General features: G+C 41.8%; 1 protein-coding gene across 1 annotated transcript; it reads left to right on the top strand.

Moving 5' to 3' along the window:
- The first annotated feature begins 613 nt into the window (after positions 1-613).
- Positions 614-18,181, top strand: tmod4 (tropomodulin 4 (muscle)). Its single transcript, XM_062992479.1, has 10 exons — positions 614-685; positions 8,069-8,231; positions 9,250-9,406; positions 9,491-9,613; positions 14,162-14,254; positions 14,367-14,497; positions 15,485-15,592; positions 16,524-16,667; positions 16,811-16,955; positions 17,975-18,181. Exons 2-10 carry the CDS (start codon positions 8,124-8,126, stop codon positions 17,995-17,997), a joined length of 1,032 nt encoding a protein of 343 aa, XP_062848549.1. The 5' UTR covers positions 614-685; positions 8,069-8,123; the 3' UTR covers positions 17,998-18,181.
- The last annotated feature ends 26 nt before the right edge of the window (positions 18,182-18,207 follow it).

Consider the following 18,207-nt stretch of genomic DNA (forward strand, 5'->3'; position numbering starts at 1 on the left):
CAAAAATATCCAGCCAACAGCGCCCAGTGGGCAGCATCCTGTGACCACTGATAAAGGTCTAGAAGATGACCGTCTCAAACAGCAGCAATAGATGAGCGATCGTCTCTGACTTTACATCTACAAGGTGGACCAACTAGGTAGGAGTGTCTAATAGAGTGGACAGTGAGTGGACACGGTATTTAAAAACTCCAGCAGCGCTGCTGTGTCTGATCCACTCGTACCAGCACAACACACACTAACACACCACCACCATGTCAGTGTGACTGCAGGTCTGAGAATGATCCACCACCCAAATAATACCTGCTCTGTGGTGGTCCTGTGGGGGTCCTGACCATTGAAAAACAGCATGAAAGGGACCTATCAAAGTATGCAGAGAAACAGATGGACTACAGTCAGTAATTGTAGAACTACAAAGTGCTTCTATATCGGTATATATATATCTCCAAACACACTTTTAAATAAATAAAACATACTGCCATGCTGACCTCAACAACTGTTTGCCACTATGCCTGTCTCAGCATTAGCCAGAAAGCAGGCCGAGTTTATTAGGGAGGGAGAGAGGGTAAGGGGTGAGGGGTGAGGGGTGGGGAGAGCCCACTGTGGGTGGGGAAAGGGAGAAAAGTATCGGCGCTCTCTGGTTCCAAATGCTGGCTCAGCCCTGCTTTAGCACCGACTCGGAGTGCAGGTGAGTAGCAGTTTCTGACTGACACAAGAGGCCTGGGCTTCTTTAATCTCTATTAAATCTCTCTTTAATCTGTCTGTGAGTGTGTGTGTGTGTATGTGTCAGTGTGTGTGTTTGTTTTAAACCTGTGTATTGATTAATCTAACTTAAACTATTATCATTATTATTGATATGGAAATACTGTACACATAGCTATAAGATATTTAGCTTTACTTTGACTATAGGTGACTATTATTACTGTTTTGTGCTCAGTAATAATCTGGCATTGCAGGGCAGCAGGTTGCATTTCATGCATTTATCTATAACAATATATAATATATAAAGGAATTTCATTGTGTTGATATTGTACAAGGTGTGCTTTGTATTGCAGTGTTTAATTCTAGGTCTCCACCATTAGAATTCACCAAATTCTAAGCAGCCAGTAAGGCTTTAAAACAAACGTGCACACTTTATTTATTTATCAGCCTGTTACACAAGACACTGTACAGTAATTTCTAACTAAATGTCTGTAAAAGTGTGTTTTATGTCCTAAAAATACATAGTAGAACTATTATAGTTGATTGGAGGCTAAGCAGAGAGCTGGGGGTGATTTTACCCTGTTCAAACAGGGTGACTTCTGAAGCTAAAATTAAGCTGGGCTTGATTTGGAATTTTACACTCGGATGGTGAGACCTGAAGGAGCTGACCCACGAATAGTGAGAAATCTTGTGTGTGATGGGCCAGCTGAAGGAACTTCATTTACATGGAAACAAAGTCACCCAAAGGATCATAATACACTTTACCTGGCCTCCTCGTTTCTTCTTATTGATTGACTGCGCCTGGTGACTTTTCTGTGCCTGTATAAATAGGGCTGGTTTGCGTACACACGTTAGACCGGGCCATGAACTGAAACGTCTTGGAAGCTCTGTAGAAAGGTTAGAAAGCAGACAGACCAACAAGAGGCCGTCTTTTTAGACAAAAAGTATGTGCTTTAGTCAGTTAGTCACAGAAAATACACAAAGCTTGCAAAAATTAACAAATTTCCAATACTGTCATGGTATCCATGTCCCTGTAAGTGTATGTAAACATGTTTCTGTTAATGTGGGGAATTAAAATAAAAGCCACTTTAAACCACTAACGATCAACTATCAACTACTAACTAGGGATGTAACGATGCAGCACAAGACAGTTAAAAATCGATTCACATGTGTAACGATTCAAATCATAGCTATTCACCTCACCTGGTTGACGTCACTACATGGTTGCCAGGTTTGGAATTTTCCAGCCAAATATATTTATGTGAGGATATTTTCTTTATTTATATTATTCATTTATTTATTTAATTTCAGGTTTTTTTTTAACACAATAAGGAAAATGTGCAGCATTGTTTTGCATAGTTTGTACCTACCTCAAAAATAAAAGGGCATTCATTATTTAGATAAATAAAAGACAAGCACAAATACAGTATTTAATTTAATGTTTTGTTAAGAGAAATAATAAAAGGAAACTTTGTCATAATTTGTCTTCAATTTAATTTTGTGAACCCAGTATCGATAATCGCATCGCATCGTGGGTAGAGTGTATTGTTACATCCCTACTACTAACAATTTTAAGGATCAATTTAGCCACCCCAGATGATCCTGGTCACTCCTGAGTTTGACCACTGTCGCCACACGGGACACAGCGTTGTGGTGGGCTGGCTGCTTGGGTGCATAAAGGTGACCCAGAATTACTTTTGTGGGAATTACCTTTATTACCTTCATGATTTATTTAATACTATAAAAACCTTACAATTATGACTTAATACAACTCCAGCAATTGAGGGTAAGGGAGCTTGCTCAGGCACCCAACAGTGGCAATTCGGTGGTGGTGATGGGGCTTGAACCCCTAGTCAAGTGCTTTTACTAGTCAAGTACCTTAATCACTAAGCTACCTCTACCCAGTAAAAACTTACCTAATCATTTACTCTGTCGACTTTAGCTGAGCTTGAGGATCTGACATTCACCCTTGTTACAGCATACAGGCGGTTTGGGGATTTTGAGATGCAGACCTGTAACAGCATGACCTTGCTTGCGTCTGCAGGGATGTTTTTTCGATCCACCAGATGCCCTGGAAGTCCAATATGTATGCTCATGTTTGACATTGTTAATGTTTTCATGCTAATGAGGTCACTAAGGTGACTTTTCATTACGAAATGATCATCTACTGTAATGATGGCTGATGATTATTATTGCTAACACTTTGCAGTGTGTTCACAGAAGGACTTGTGATATTTGTGCAAACTAGGAATGTTAGTTGCTCATCCTGGTGAGCTACACAGATCAGACAGTAGTACACTCTGTGTTATCCTCTAATACAACTGGCTCTAACATTTAAAGTCTGGGCCAAATGCTGGAAATTCTGACTAAATTATCACAAATTCCCATAGACACACTCCAATCCCTCGTGGAAAGCCTCTCTATTTTGATGTTATTAATTATATTCTTCATTATAATGAGGACCCTACTAAAAATCACAGGCTTCACGGTTTTAATGAAAAGCACCACATTTCACGTCAGTCATTAAATAAGACTCATACATTGAATGGTAGAATAAATGGAAGCTGCAACACACAGCACAGCTCCCTTAATAGTTGAATGTAAACCTAGAACATCCAGCAACAATGGGAGGCTTCATGTTCTGTCCCAAAAACAAAAATTCTCGACCGTGTTTTGACACAGATTCCCCCCTTTCAGTAAATAAGGTGCATTTATACAGCATATGGTATGCAACAGAAAAACAGTATGTGCAAATTGTATATATATATATAATAGAACAGAATATGAATATAGACTGTGTATCAGATATAAAATATATCAGACATAGGTATGGATAAGTGTAATAGTGGTAATATATGGATCATTGGTTAACAGTTTTCCAAATTAGTTACCCGAGTCGTGTTTTTAGCTACTTTACACTTCGACATCTTGGACATTTTGACTGAGCGATTGCTAACTGAATTGCCGTAGGACCTTCAAGTTTGAATTTCACAGCAAATTGCATATTACACTGGAAAAGTCTCATTTTACGATCCGTGCCACCATTTTCACGGGTGTCGATTAGGTAGGGCCTTATTTATTAGGGACAACATCAGTAATAACAAATAAAGAACATTTCTCTGACCTCTAGGACAAATTACTGGCGACTGTTTAATTGGATGCACCAGGTTGGTTATATGGAGCAAAGTGTGGAGAGATTCCACGTGGAAAAAATGTCACTTCAACATGCTTTAGTACCAGCTGGCTGAACAGGTGCCACCCACCGCTTTGTCATTCCACGATGTTGTTTGAAGCAGAGTCGATGAGTTTGATGTGTTTTGGGAGCTTTTTAGACAGGTGCACAAAGCAGGCAGTCAGCCACGCTATCTTGGGGAACATGCAGAACTCATATAAAGATGTCCCCTGACCAGTGGGACTGACCAGGTTTGACCTTGTCTACACCTATTTATAATTAGGTCTGGTGTTATTTGTTGGTGTTCTCTCAACATGTCAAGCCAATGTCGTGTGGATCAGAGGTTTTGGACGTCAGCTTGACAACAACAACAAAGGCTTTATAAAAGAGTAATTATACACCGATCAGCCATAACATTAAAACCACCTCCTTGTTTCTACACTCACTGTCCATTTTATCAGCTCCACTTACCATATAGAAGCACTTTGTAGTTCTACAATTACTGACCATCTGTCCATCTGTTTCTCTGCATGCTTTGTTAGCCCCCTTTTTAATGCTGTTCTTCAATGGTCGGGACCCCCACAGGACCACCACAGAGCAGGTATTATTTGGGTGGTGGATGATTCTCAGCAGTGCAGTGACACTGACATGGTGGTGGTGTGTTAGTGTGTGTTGTGCTGGTATGAGTGGATCAGACACAGCAGCGCTGCTGGAGTTTTTAGACACCTCACTGTCACTGCTGGACTGAGAATAGTCCACCAACCAAGAATATTCAGCCAACAGTGCCCCATGGGCAGCGTCCTGTGACCACTGATGAAGGTCTAGAAGATGAGCAACTCAAAAAGCAGCAATAGATGAGCGATCGTCTCCGACTTTACATCTACAAGGTCGACCAACTAGGTAGGAGTGTCTAATAGAGTGGACAGTGAGTGGACACGGTATTTAAAAACTCCAGCAGCGCTGCTGTGTCTGATCCACTCATGTCACCATGTCAGTGTCACTGCAGTGCTGAGAATGATCCACCATCCAAATAATACCTACTCTGTAGTGGTCCTGTGGTGGTCTTGACCATTGAATAACAGGGTGAAAGCAGGTTAAAAAAAGCATGTAGAGAAGCAGATGGACTACAGTCAGTAATTGTAGAACTACAAAGTGCTTCTATATGGTAAGTGGAGCTGATAAAATGGACAGTGTGTGTACCACAGGGTGTAAAAAACATTGTCATACCTTGACTATCCTCACAAAATAGTTGGTGACATTAATCACTGCTCACCTGTAATCTAACTGTATCATCCTTTACAATAAGTTTTGTTAATTGAGTACTAAGGCGGCATGGTGGCAGTGGGTACTGCTGTTGCGTCACAGCAATCAGGGCCTGGGTTTGATTTACCAAGTTCCTCAAGGTGTGGAGTTATACATGTTCTCCGTGTGTCTGCATGAGTTTCCTCCGGGTGCTCCGGTTTCCTCCCACAAGTCCAAAGATACGCAGTCAGGCCAATTCCAATTGGAGCTATTGAAAATTGTCTTAAGTGTGTGTGTTTGCCCTGAGATGGACTGGCAACCCGTCCAGGGTGTTTGTGCCTTTCGGCCAATGGTTCAGACCCACCGTGACCCTGACCGTTTAAATTTTCGGCATTTAGCTAACGTATTTATCCAAAGCGACTTACAGTATAAGCAACTGAAGATTAAGGGCCTTGCTCAAGGGCTCAACATTGGCAACCTGGCAGTGGCAGAGATGTTCACAAGTCACAAAATACGAGTCCGAGTCAAGTCACGAGTCTTCAGGCTAGAGTCTGAATCAAGTCACGAGTCAATATAATCTACACAAAACTTATATTGCAAGTGTAACGTAGAAATAAACAAATAATCTGTAAGTTCAGATAAAAACAACTTTGTGCCTTTACTTTCTTAGGTACCAGTTAAAAGCTTAAAGTGACGTTTTGTTTTCACTGCAAATGACTGCACAGCAGCCAAAATCCCAAACACAGCAAAAAATCCATAATACTGCTTACCTTAGCTTATGTTCTTCCAGATGCTGTTATATTTATAAGCGTGTGTCCCATTAGGAATAGAATCCGTTATTTTGTAAATGTGCTTATAATTTAAAACCTCCAAACTTTTCCCGGTTGTGAAGTAAAACACGAACTCGTTAGAAAGCCGATCAAGCGTTTCATTACCACGTCATCTGTGTGACGCTGCAAACGAAATACATGCAAATAACAGCAATTCTTACTGACAATTAAAATCAGGAGGTCTGATCAGGAGATTCAGTAAGCGTTCTTTCAACCATTAGCGTCAATTCTGTAGGAGCGTTCCATTTACATTATCTGTTACTGTGAAGTGTACTACGTAGGGTATTCCACCATTTTAAGTAGGGAGCGACGCTTCATCACTACACTGGAAGCTGGCTGGAACATTTACCTATTGGGTGCATTGCGGGTTAAGACGGTCAGAGCTTTATTAGAGAGCAGAAAATGACACGATCAGAATGATGTCGGATCATATATATATATATATACGTATATATATATATATATATAATTGTCACACGTAACTAATGTTGCTGACTTTTGTTGTCCACAAGTCATTTTTTGCGAGTCACGAGTCGAGTCCGAGTCATTTAAAAAGAGTCAGAGTTGAGGCTGTGTGTGCGACTTACGTGCGACTCGAGTCCCCATCTCTGGGCAGTGGTTGGTTTGAACCAGCAATCTTCTGCTTACTAGTCCAGTACTTAACCACTAGGCTACAACTTTCCTAGAATAAAGCATTATTAAAACAGACAAAGAATGAATTAATAATTGAGGTTTTATACCATTTCTAGATTCATTCAAACAGTGTTTTCATGTATATGTCCAAAATATTAACCTGTATAGTCCTTTATTAGAGTAAATTAGACTTTAAGAACTTGATCCTACATTGCTAGTGAGTTCTTGGCCCGAGTGTTGAATATTTGTTGAATATGTCTCTGTATTCGGGCGTGGTGACGTAAAATCGGGGATTTGCTCAGTGTTTCCTATCAGTTGTGTTCAGAAGTGGGTGTGCAGCAGTGAGGACAGCCTGACTGTAATCGTAAGCCACTGATAAATGTGGAAACGCAGCTCTCGCCACTGTAACTTAAAACTCAGGCCTGCCGTTCTGCCACTAAGAATAGCAAAGATCTTTCTCTCTCTCTCTCTCTCTCTCTCTCTCTCCCTGTTTCTCTATCTATACACTACAGGGCCAAAAGTATGTAGACACCCCTCCTAATTACAACAAGGTTCAGCCACCCACAAACAAGCCTTTTATGTTCCAGCATGACTGTTCCCCATGAACAAAACAAGGTCCATAAAGAGGTTTAACCAATTTGGCATGGAGGAACTCCTAACACCTTCGTCTTTTTACTGGATCATCACAACTTCCCACAGGCACACTCCTAAATCACGTGAAGAGCCATACCAGAAGAGAATAGGCTGTTGTAAATTTAAAGTGGGGACCAACTCCATGTTCATGCCAATGGTTTTGGAATGGGATACCCAGCAATCATGGTTAGATGACCTTATACTGTAGACCAGTAATAGGTCACAAAGAAAACTTTTCAATGGGCGCAAGGCACACAGTAACACCCTGGACGGGGCACCAGTCCATTGCAGGGCACACACACACACACACACACACACACACACACACACACACACACACACACACACACACACACACACACACACACACACACACACACACACACAGGGCAATTCAGTGTCTCCAATTAACCTGACTGCATGTTTTTGGACTGTGGGAGGAAACCCATGCAGACACGGGGAGAGAACATGCAAACTCTGAAAGGACCCGAATCGCCCGGCCTGGGGATCAAACCCAGGACCTTCTTGCTGTGAGGCGACAGTGCTACCCACTAAGCCACCGTGGCACCCCAGAGAAAAACAATAATAATGAAATACATTTTTCCTTTTTTGCTTGTTTTTGTCTAGTCCTTGGACCTCCTGGAAGAGTAAAAAGGTTTCCCCTAATGAAACTGATTTAGAGACGACATAGAACAATTTGTAAAGAAACCCAGACCATTTGTCAGTCGTCTCTTTAATAGCGATCCACTCCCGTTGCCACGTCTTGCATCAGCCGCCGTGCTCGTAAAAGCGTAATGAATCTATTTGTACTTTAAAGCTTCCATTGAATTCCGTGCCTTTATTCTTTTTCTTTTTTCAGGGCTCTCTGTCTCTAGGCTGGCAGTGTGCGGTAGGAGTTAGATCAAGCAGCCAAGATGTCAAAGAGCGACCCCAGGGACATTGACGAGGATGCCATCCTCAAGGGGCTCAGCGCAGAGGAGCTGGAGCAGCTCGAGTATGAGCTGCAGGAGATGGACCCCGAGGTAGAGAACATATCGCTCATTAATAAACATAACCCACCATGAAGCGGCTTCCTAAATGTGCTGCAAAAAACTACATGTATTATACCGTGCTAAAGTAATTACAGGCTTTACAGCCAGATACAGATTTAAATTAAGCGTGCATTAGCATCGGGTTTGTCAGTGTCCTTTCTAGAGGCCCACTGACTCTGACAGAACTAATCCAGCTAATAAACGGCTTGATTATTAGCTCATGAGCTAAATCAGATGTGTTGGCAGCAAGAAACCATTTAAACCATTTAGTCATATCTTATTATCTGATCGTATTTCACCTCCTTTACTGGTGCTGACCTGCACTCCTGACCAAAAAGGGCTGTGATTTTCACACGCCTCCTCTTATCACCTGCATGAGGCCAGTTTAAATGGAGATCCGTATTGCACACGTAGAGTAACGCACCAATCTCCATTATCCCCCATCTCACTGCGCAGGTGCATCGATCAGCCAGCAGAGGTCGTAACTGCACCAGTTATGAGGAATCCCATTTAACATTCCCACTTCGGATAAGCCAATCATTGTACGTTGAACACCTGAACAACTGGTTTTTAGGGTTAAAACAGGACTCACTTTAACTACAATATGAGCCAGTTTGAACAATAATATTTAACCAAACTCCAGCAGCGCTGCTGTGTCTGATCCAGCACAACACACACTAACACACCACCACCATGTCAGTGCCACTGCAGTGCTGAGAATGATCCACCACCTAAATAATACCTGCTCTGTGGTGGTCCTGTGGGGGTCCTGACCACTGAAGAACAGCATGAAAGGGGGCTAACAAAGCATGTAGAGAAACAGGTGGACTACAGTCAGTAATTGTAGAACTACAAAGTGCTTCTATATGGTAAGTGGAGCTGATAAAATGGACAGTGAGTGTAGAAACAAGGATGTGGTTTTAATGTTATGGCTGATCAGTGTATATGCAAGCACAATCACAGTATACAGGAATTCAGACATTCTGAGCGTTTTCTGCTATTTCTCCAGAATGCGATGCTTCCAGCTGGCTTCCGTCAGCACGATCAGACCAAAAAGAGTCCAACAGGGCCGTTTGACCGCCCCGCTCTCCTAGATCATCTGGAGAAACAGGCTCTGGAACACGAGGACCGGGAAGACCTGGTTCCTTTCACCGGGGAAAAGAGAGGTAGCACAGAAATCATCTCTGTAGAGAAAGAGCAGTAACCCAGGGACCTTGATTTTAAATCTAAATGCTTATTTTATTCCTTAGGAAAGAAATTTATCCCCAAACCTGGATCAGGACAGATCCCTATTGAGGAGCAGATCACCCTGGAGCCAGAGCTGGAAGAAGCTCTGAAAAACGCTACAGACGCCGAAATGTGTGACATTGCAGGTGGGTGATATCATGATAGACGCACAACATCAAGCATGGTATAAGTGCCCAGGTGGTGCAGAGGGATATTTCACTAGCACACCAGCGCCGAGATTCTGAACTCCTCGGTTCGAAACTTGGTGTTGCCACCGGTCGGCTGGGCATCATCTAGCGGGCATAATTGGCAGTGCCTGCAGCACACACGGTTCTGCTAGGACGGGATGACCGGACTTTGTGGGAGGGGTCCTTAAACGCTGTGTAAGGACCCTGATTGGCAGAGTGCATAGGTGAAAAAGGGTTCTGCGGGTCGGAGGAGGCGTGAGCAGCAATATACTCACCTCGACTGCATTCAGGGATCCCCAGCAGCAGAAGACAAATTGACTACGATAAATTAAAAGAAAATGCATAAATAAAATAGAAAAAAAACATGGTTTAAATAATGAAGATCACATCAAATTAGCTCTGTGCTTTAATATTTTACACACTTACACACAGTATTGTGTCAAATTTACACACTAATAAAAGTAAAAAATACTTTTTAAAGCTATGAAGTGATTGTAAACAATGTGAATGAAATGCTTAAATAAAAAAGGTTCATATGATCGTGTAAAATGACTGAAGAGCTTCTTTCTAATTGACCACCAACACCAAGATGTTCACTTTTAAATGCTGTAGCACAAATTTTGGGGGGCTTTATCCTCCCTTCTGGGTAGCTGGTGTAACAAAAGACGTCCGACTAGTATGTGAGAATGAGCAATAATCAAAATCATTATACATTTGTGCAATAATTTGATGCTTTTTGAAAATTGAACACAATATTCAAGTCAATTAGCACAACTAGACACAATATGCACAATATGGAAATATTCAGTTAAACATACATCAATCAGGCATAACATTATGACCACTAACAGGTAAAGTGAATAACGCTGATTATCTCTTCATCACGGCACCTGTTAGTGGGGGGATATATTAGGCAGCAAATGAACATTTTATCCTCAAAGTTGATGTTAGAAGCAAGAAAAATGGGCGAGCGTGAGGATCTGAGAGACTTTGACGAGGGCCAAATTGTGATGGCTAGACGACCGGGTCAGAGCATCTCCAAAACTGTCTGCAGTGGTCAGTATCTATCAAAAGTGGTCCAAGGAAGGAACAGTGGTAAACCAGCGACAGGGTCATGGGCGGCCAAGGCTCACTGATGCATGTGGGGAGTGAAGGCTGGGCCGTGTGGTCCGATCCAACAGACGAGCTACTGTAGCTCAAATTGCTGAAGATGTTAATGCTGGTTCTGATAGATCACAGTTGCAGGGCTGTTTTGGCAGCAAAAGGGGGACCAACACAATATTAGAAAGGTGGTCATAATGTTATGCCTCATTGGTGTATGAATGACTGTTCTATTGTAACTATTTTTGTATACCCTAGGATATAACACTTCATTCATTCTTCTCAAAACAGCAACTTCTAGATTCACTCAATACATAGAACATTTTGTGACACTTCATATGTCTGTCATTGGCCACTTTTCACCAGCTCATATCTGTATGATGTCTAAGATTATTTTTATCTACGAAGAAGTGATATTCCTAAGTGTCACTATGCACTACAGATGTGATGAAGCTAGAGCCGTACCACACAGTATCTTATTCCCATAGCTCAGCAAGTCACCAAAATAAGCTGGCCAATAGCCACTGGGTTTGCATTACCACACGGACAGGGTTAATGGGGGGTAGTTTTGGAAACAGATCATTTTGCGACATTCATTTTATGGCAGGAAAACATGTATTTCTCAGCTACATTGCTTGTTTGGTTTTAAACACTCCACTTACCATATGAAAGCACTTTGTAGTTCTACAATTACTGACTGTAGTCCAGCTGTTTCTCTAAATACTTTTTAAACCTGCTTTCACCCTGTTCTTCAATGGTCAGGACCCCCACAGGACCACTACAGAGCAGGTATTATTTAGGTGGTGGATCATTCTCAGCACTGCAGTGACACTGACATGGTGGTGGTGTGTTAGTGTGTGTTGTGCTGGTATGAGTGGATCAGACACAGCAGCGCTGCTGAAGTTTTTAAACACCGTGTCCACTCACTGTCCACTCTATCAGACACTCCTACCTAGTCGGTCCACCTTGTAGATGTAAAGTCAGAGACGATCGCTCATCTATTGCTGCTGTTTGAGTCGGTCATCTTCTAGACCTTCATCAGTGGTCACAGGACGCTGCCTACTGGGCGCTGTTAGCTGGAAATTTTTTTGGTTGGTGGACTATTCTCATTCCAGCAGTGACAGTGAGGTGTTTAAAAAGTCCATCAGCATTGCTGTGTCTGATCCACTCATACCAGCACAACACACACTAACACACCACCATGTCAGCGTCACTGCAGTGCTGAGAATGATCCACTACCTAAATAATACCTGCTCTGTGGGGGTCCTGACCATTAAAGAACAGGGTGAAAGCAGGCTAAATAAAGCATGTAGAGAAACAGATGGACTACAGTCAGTAATTGTAGAACTACAAAGTGCTTCTATATGGTAAGTGGAGCTGATAAAATGGACAGTGAGTATAGAAACAAGGAGGTGGTTTTAATGTTATGGCTGATCGGTGTATAGGTACACTTTGTGGGTGTAGGTATGGATTTTAAGCCAGCCACCCTTTACCCTGCCTGTTAATGGAAAACAACAATCATAGCAACACAACTGACTATTTCGAAATAAATGGTGGATGGTTTATACCTGTAACATTCATGTCTTTCACTGGTATTAGGTTTTGGTACTGGTATAAGTGCTTGACACTAATATAAGCACGTATAGCACTGCTGTTGTTGGGGGCAGTGGTTAAATCGGGTGGGAGAACTTTGGGTTGTGCGTGGCATTCATAATTGGCTCCGGTACTATAAATGATGATGGAAATGGAAATAATTTCCAATCAACTCTTTGGGGAATCCATTTAACCATCCAAGTAATAAATCATTCTGCAAGACTACCAACCTCTGCCAGCTTCTTGGTGTAACAATATAGCAATGCAACCAAACCCTCCTTCTAATGTTCCATGAACTTTTGAGTCACAGACTTCTCTTTGGTGCTGGATGTTTATAGCCACGATTCCACTCGTCCTGCTGTTTTCTCAGTTGTGCAAGTTCACAAAACAACCATATGTTACTTCTGCATGTTGTTTGTCGTTAAAAAAGCGTAATATTTTACATTTACAGCATTTAGTAAACGTTAGGTTATGCCAAGTTCACACTACACAACTTTCCAAGTGGTCAGGTCACTGTACAGTTCACACTACACGACTGGATCTCTTGCAATCGGGAGTCTTTTAAGTCGTTGTGTATTTCACACTACACAACTGATCGGCGATTACACACTACACCATCTATCACCGAGAGGAATCGCAGGCGAGTCTGTCCGGTCTCTCAAACTACTGTACGTTTAGTCGCGTAAACACATGCGAGAAGTGATGAGGGGTTTAATGATACCATGTCCAAAAATGCATGTCAACAAGTAGCAAGCGATTAAAGTTGTTTGTGCGCTGATGTGCAGCGTAAATGCAAGTACGAAAAATAAATGAATCTGAGTGGATTTGGCTACGTGAACAGCAGGAATTGTTCTATAGTGAGTTGGAGGTTAATAAATATTTTTTGCAATGCAGCGTGGGTATTATGGTTTGGTGTGGGTAATAAGATCACAAATACTGTAAAGCTTGTGTGTGCTGATGTATTCTGATAGAAATCATATTATGCCCGTATTTCACGTTTTTACAACCCCTCCCCTGGGTTTCCCCTTACACCGTATCTTGCGTTCTCATTGGCTGTTCGACAGCGCACTCATTGCCAGTCGGCCAACTCATATCCAGATATTTAGCAAGCAAGATATTTATCTTCAGTCACTGAGTGCTCGGATCAAGTTGTTGGGTAGGTCACACATAGCGATTGAGAGGTGAGTTTTGATCGCCGAACGAACGCCGAGTTGCTCCTGAGCTGACAAATCTAGCGCCAACCAGTCATCGAGCGAAAATCAGTGTATGATTGGGTTAGGAAAAAAATCCCATACAAAAGTAAACACACCCCAAAAAATGGGTTTCATGCAGTTTATCTCTAGGCAGCCCAAAGTTTGATCAAGATAAATTTGTATTGATTTTCAGTGAACCTTCCTTCCAGTGGGACAAGGGGACTCAAAACCACAACATCTGAACTTATGGTTTGCCTCGGATTTATTCAGTTTTAATTACATTGACCATTATAAAAATGTTAAGAACTCATTACAATAAATCAAATGGTACTGTAATGTTCCCACGTTCTTGTTATTTATTAAAGATATGGGACTTATTAAAGATTAAAGATCTTTAAAGGATTAAAGATTCTTCTCACCTTGTCATTCTTTAGTTTTTGATAAAACACAATCTGTTTTAGTTTCTGCCCTGGTTATCACATGGCTTTACCCCAACCCCCTCCACTGTCTGTGTAGATGTTTGGCTGGCCGATAGCACCATTGTGATTTGAACCCGAATCTCAGCAATGGTGGGCTAGCATAACAAACTAGTGCAATAACCTGTTTTGTGTCTCTGCAGCCATCCTGGGAATGTACACACTGATGAGCAACAAGCAGTATTATGATGCCCTCGGTGTCACTGGCAAGATCGCCAACACAGAAGGCATTAACAGTATGTACTACTTTATTATTTAATTAAGCTCAGAAATATAACATATGTAACTTTCCTCAGTTTCCTTTTACATTGTTATTCCTCTAATATGGTTCATCTCATGCTTCTGTAGGTGTAGTGAAGCCTGATGTGTATAAAATCTACCCTGATGAGCCTCCTAATGACACAGATGTTGAGGACACTCTGCACAGGATCCAGAAAAATGACAGCGGCCTGACAGATGTTAACCTCAACAACATCGCAGTAATTTATACCTGAATCCCAAGTCATTCATTTTCACTAGACACTTCAAGTCTGACAGTGACTATGCAAACCTAGCAATTGAGGGTTAAGGGCCTTACTCAAGGGCCCTACATTGGCAACCTGGCAGATGAAGGCTTGAGTCAGTGACTTTCTGATCCCTAGTCCAGTACCCCAACCAATGAGCCACCAGCACTTTATACTAGTCAGCATTGCAGGATCCGGTGCCCAAAACACTGGGCGAAAGGTAGGAATAAACCCTGGAAGGGGGGCGCCCAGGTGGCGCCCAGGTGGCGCAGCGAGATATTTTACTAGCACACCAGCACCGAGTTTCTGAACTCCTCGGTTTGAAACTCGACGTTGCCACCGGTTGGCTGGGCGTCATCTAGCGAGCATAATTGGCAGTGCTTGCTGCAGACACTAACTGGCCACTGTGTCTGCTAGGGCGGGATGACCGGACTGTAAGTGGGTGGGGTCTTCAAACGCTGTGCAAGGACCCTGATTAGTGGATAGAGGCGTCTGTGCAGAGTGCATGGGTGAAAAGAAGGGTTCACCAAGGACTGCGCCAGGGTCAAAGGAGGCGTGAGCAGGAAATATGCCCTTCTCGAATGCAATCAGGGATCCCCCAGCAGCGGAAGACAAATTGACTACGATAAATCAGTATAAACCTTTTGTATGTTTTACTGAAAGGTGAGAGGAAAGAGTACCAGGAGTAAACTCACTTATACGGACTGTGAAACTCTACACAAACAGTGACCCAGGTCCTCAAAACCCATGTTTCTGTGTAAGACAGGGGTACCTTGTCGCTTAAGGTACATGACTAGTGAGTATTGCCATAAGTATTACCCAGGTTGGCACTGTTGGACCCCTGAGCAAGGCCTTCAATCCCAGTTGTTTGGATTGTGTTTAGTCACAGTTGTGGATCGCTTTGGATAGACGCATCAGTTCCACCTTAGTACTATAATTATTAATAAGTGCTTTATTGTTTAGGATATTCCCATCCCCACGCTGAAGGAGATCTTCCAGGCTATGAAGAGCAACACTCATGTACTGAGCTTGAGCATTGCTGCTACACGCAGTAACGATCCTGTGGCCTATGTGAGTACTCAGAACCAACATTCTACACCCTGTTTTACACGAATGTTTATATAAGTGTTTTCTGGGCTTTGCTTGGTCATTTAAATGTATAGATACATATAGTATGTATGTATGTATATATGTATATGCATGTTTGTGCACATATATGTATGTACTGTATTTATACATGTAGTCATTACTCACTAAAGTTGCATTTGCACATTAGTTTGCACTTTATGCACATCTTGATCATACTCAAGTACTTATATGCTTATACTGTACACCTATCTATTTTTTTTATCCATTTTATATTTAACCCCTTTTTTCCCAGTTTAGATGGAACCTATCCCAGTTTTTTAATGGGCGCAAGGCACACTGTAACACCCTGGACGGGGCGCCAGTCCATCGCAGGGCAGACACACATACACACACCCACCCATTCACCTATAGGGCAATTCAGAGTCTTCAATTAACCTGACTGAATGTTTTTGGACCGTGGGAGAAAACTGGAGCTCCCGGAGGAAACCCACACAGACACAGGGAGAACATGCAAACTCTGCACAGAAAGGACCCGGACCGCCTCACCTGGGGATTGAACCCAGGATCTTCTTGCTGTGAGGCAACAGTGCTACCCACTGAGCCACCATGCCGTTAATTTAACTAAATTGTAGCAATTTAGTGCATTCAGTGCCCTCTTGTGGAGGTTTACGTTATATCTTGTAAACCACAGTGGGACCAGTTTGCCACCATTTTTAATAATTAATTACATTTCGTTTTGTGTTTTGTTTTGATGAGTTGTTTGTGTGGCCTGGGTCGTGGTAAAAGTCATGGACAAAATATGGGTCACTGGAAAAAAGTTTGAAAAACCCTAATTTAGTGTCAAATTGAGAATTTGTCCCCATATTTATTGAGACCAAACTTGATTCTTTGATCTTCTGTCGTCTTTGGCCAGGCCGTAGCTGAAATGTTAACAGGAAACACCACACTGCAGAGTCTAAACATCGAGTCCAACTTCATTACTGCAGAGGGAATGATGGCGATCATTAAAGCCTTGTCTGGAAACACCACTCTAGCTGAAATCAAGATAGACAACCAGGTAAAAAAACATAGCTAGCTTTGTTATGATGTAACAATCATTGCATTGTTAAGCTGTCAGTGTATTCTAAGTTTTTTACAACACAGAATTCACACATTCATCATATTGAACTCATCGATGATTTGTGTTTGGTCTTCACACAGAGGCAGAAGCTCGGAGACTCTGTAGAGATGGAAATTGCTTCCATGTTGGAAAACAACGCATGCATCCTAAAGATCGGCTACCACTTTACCCAGCAGGGCCCCCGTGCCAGAGCAGCCATGGCCATCACAAGAAATAACGACTACTGTGAGTTACTGTACACAGAGTGTGTTGTTTTAACCACAGAGAATGACTTACAGCATCTTTCCTACCTTAGGGATTAGTATTAGAAAGAGCTTGATAACTGATAAGATGATATTTAGTATGTAGGCATCCACATTTGTGTTGACACATATGGTGACATTTAAATGTTTCAGATCATCCACCTACTTTAAATATAACATTCATAAACACAAAATGCAGCTTCTAAATTATTCTATTTAGTCAAAGATTCATTCAAAACCTGTAACAATGTAATTGCCTAACCTAAACACTGGTTGTGCCACCCTTGGCAATCAAACATTTGCCCACTCTTCTTTACAGAATTTAAGGGTTTTTCAAGCATAAACTGCTAGTTTAGGGTCCTGGAAATTTGTACGGATGGCCACTGATGTTGGTCAAGGAAGCCTCAGTTGATGTTTTGGTTTTTTCCACAGCTGTTCAGTGATACTGAGGTCAGGGCTCCGTGTCCTGAGATTCTTTAAACCGAGCTTTTCTTTATGTCTTTATAGAATTCTGCTTTGTGCACATGGGCACAGTCATGTTGAAACTGGAAAAAGCCTTCCCCAAACTGTTGCTGCAAAGTTAAAATAATTTAGTTTCCCTTTATATAATTAATTTATTACTCCTGTTAGCAACTGTTGTAGTTGAGACACATGAATTCAAAATTACAATACTTTCTCTATATAGTGTATGTAAATATACACTGATCAGCCATAACATTAAAACCACCTCCTTGTTTCTACACTCACTGTCCATTTTATCAGCTCCACTTACCATATAGAAGCACTTTGTAGTTTCAGGACAAAGGACACAGTCCAAAGATGTGCAAGTGAGGTGAATTGGAGACACAAAAATCAGTCCATGACTGTGTTTGATATTAAACTTAAACTGATGAATCTTGTGTAAGCAGTAACTACAGTTCCTGTCATGAATGTAACCAAAGTGTAAAACATGACGTTAAAATCGTAAAAAAATTTATAAATGTATTTTTCTTTCATATTTAGTTCGCCAGCAGAGGGTGGGATGATCATCTCGCCAGCCACAAAGCCAGCCGGTGACACAGACACACAGACTACCCTGCAATGCCAATTAACCATGAATTCATCTTTAATTGTGGATATCATTAACTTCAGCCCTGCTCTGTGTATTGTAAACCCTGAATTTCATCAAGTCCTTTGTGTTCTCAACTAATAAAAGTCTCGTGCCATTAATCAGTTTGTAAACTTGTAAAAAGACT

This window comes from Trichomycterus rosablanca, chromosome 3 (genome assembly GCF_030014385.1).
Source record: "Trichomycterus rosablanca isolate fTriRos1 chromosome 3, fTriRos1.hap1, whole genome shotgun sequence".
NCBI classification, from domain to species: Eukaryota; Metazoa; Chordata; class Actinopteri; order Siluriformes; family Trichomycteridae; genus Trichomycterus; species Trichomycterus rosablanca.

Coding starts and splice junctions, on each gene's coding strand:
- tmod4 (XM_062992479.1), top strand. CDS start 8,124: ATGTCAAAGAGCGACCCCAGGGACATTGACGAGGATGCCATCCTCAAG. Junction 14,255..14,366: donor CAACACAGAAGGCATTAACA/GTATGTACTACT, acceptor ATGCTTCTGTAG/GTGTAGTGAAGCCTGATGTG. Junction 14,498..15,484: donor TTAACCTCAACAACATCGCA/GTAATTTATACC, acceptor TTTATTGTTTAG/GATATTCCCATCCCCACGCT.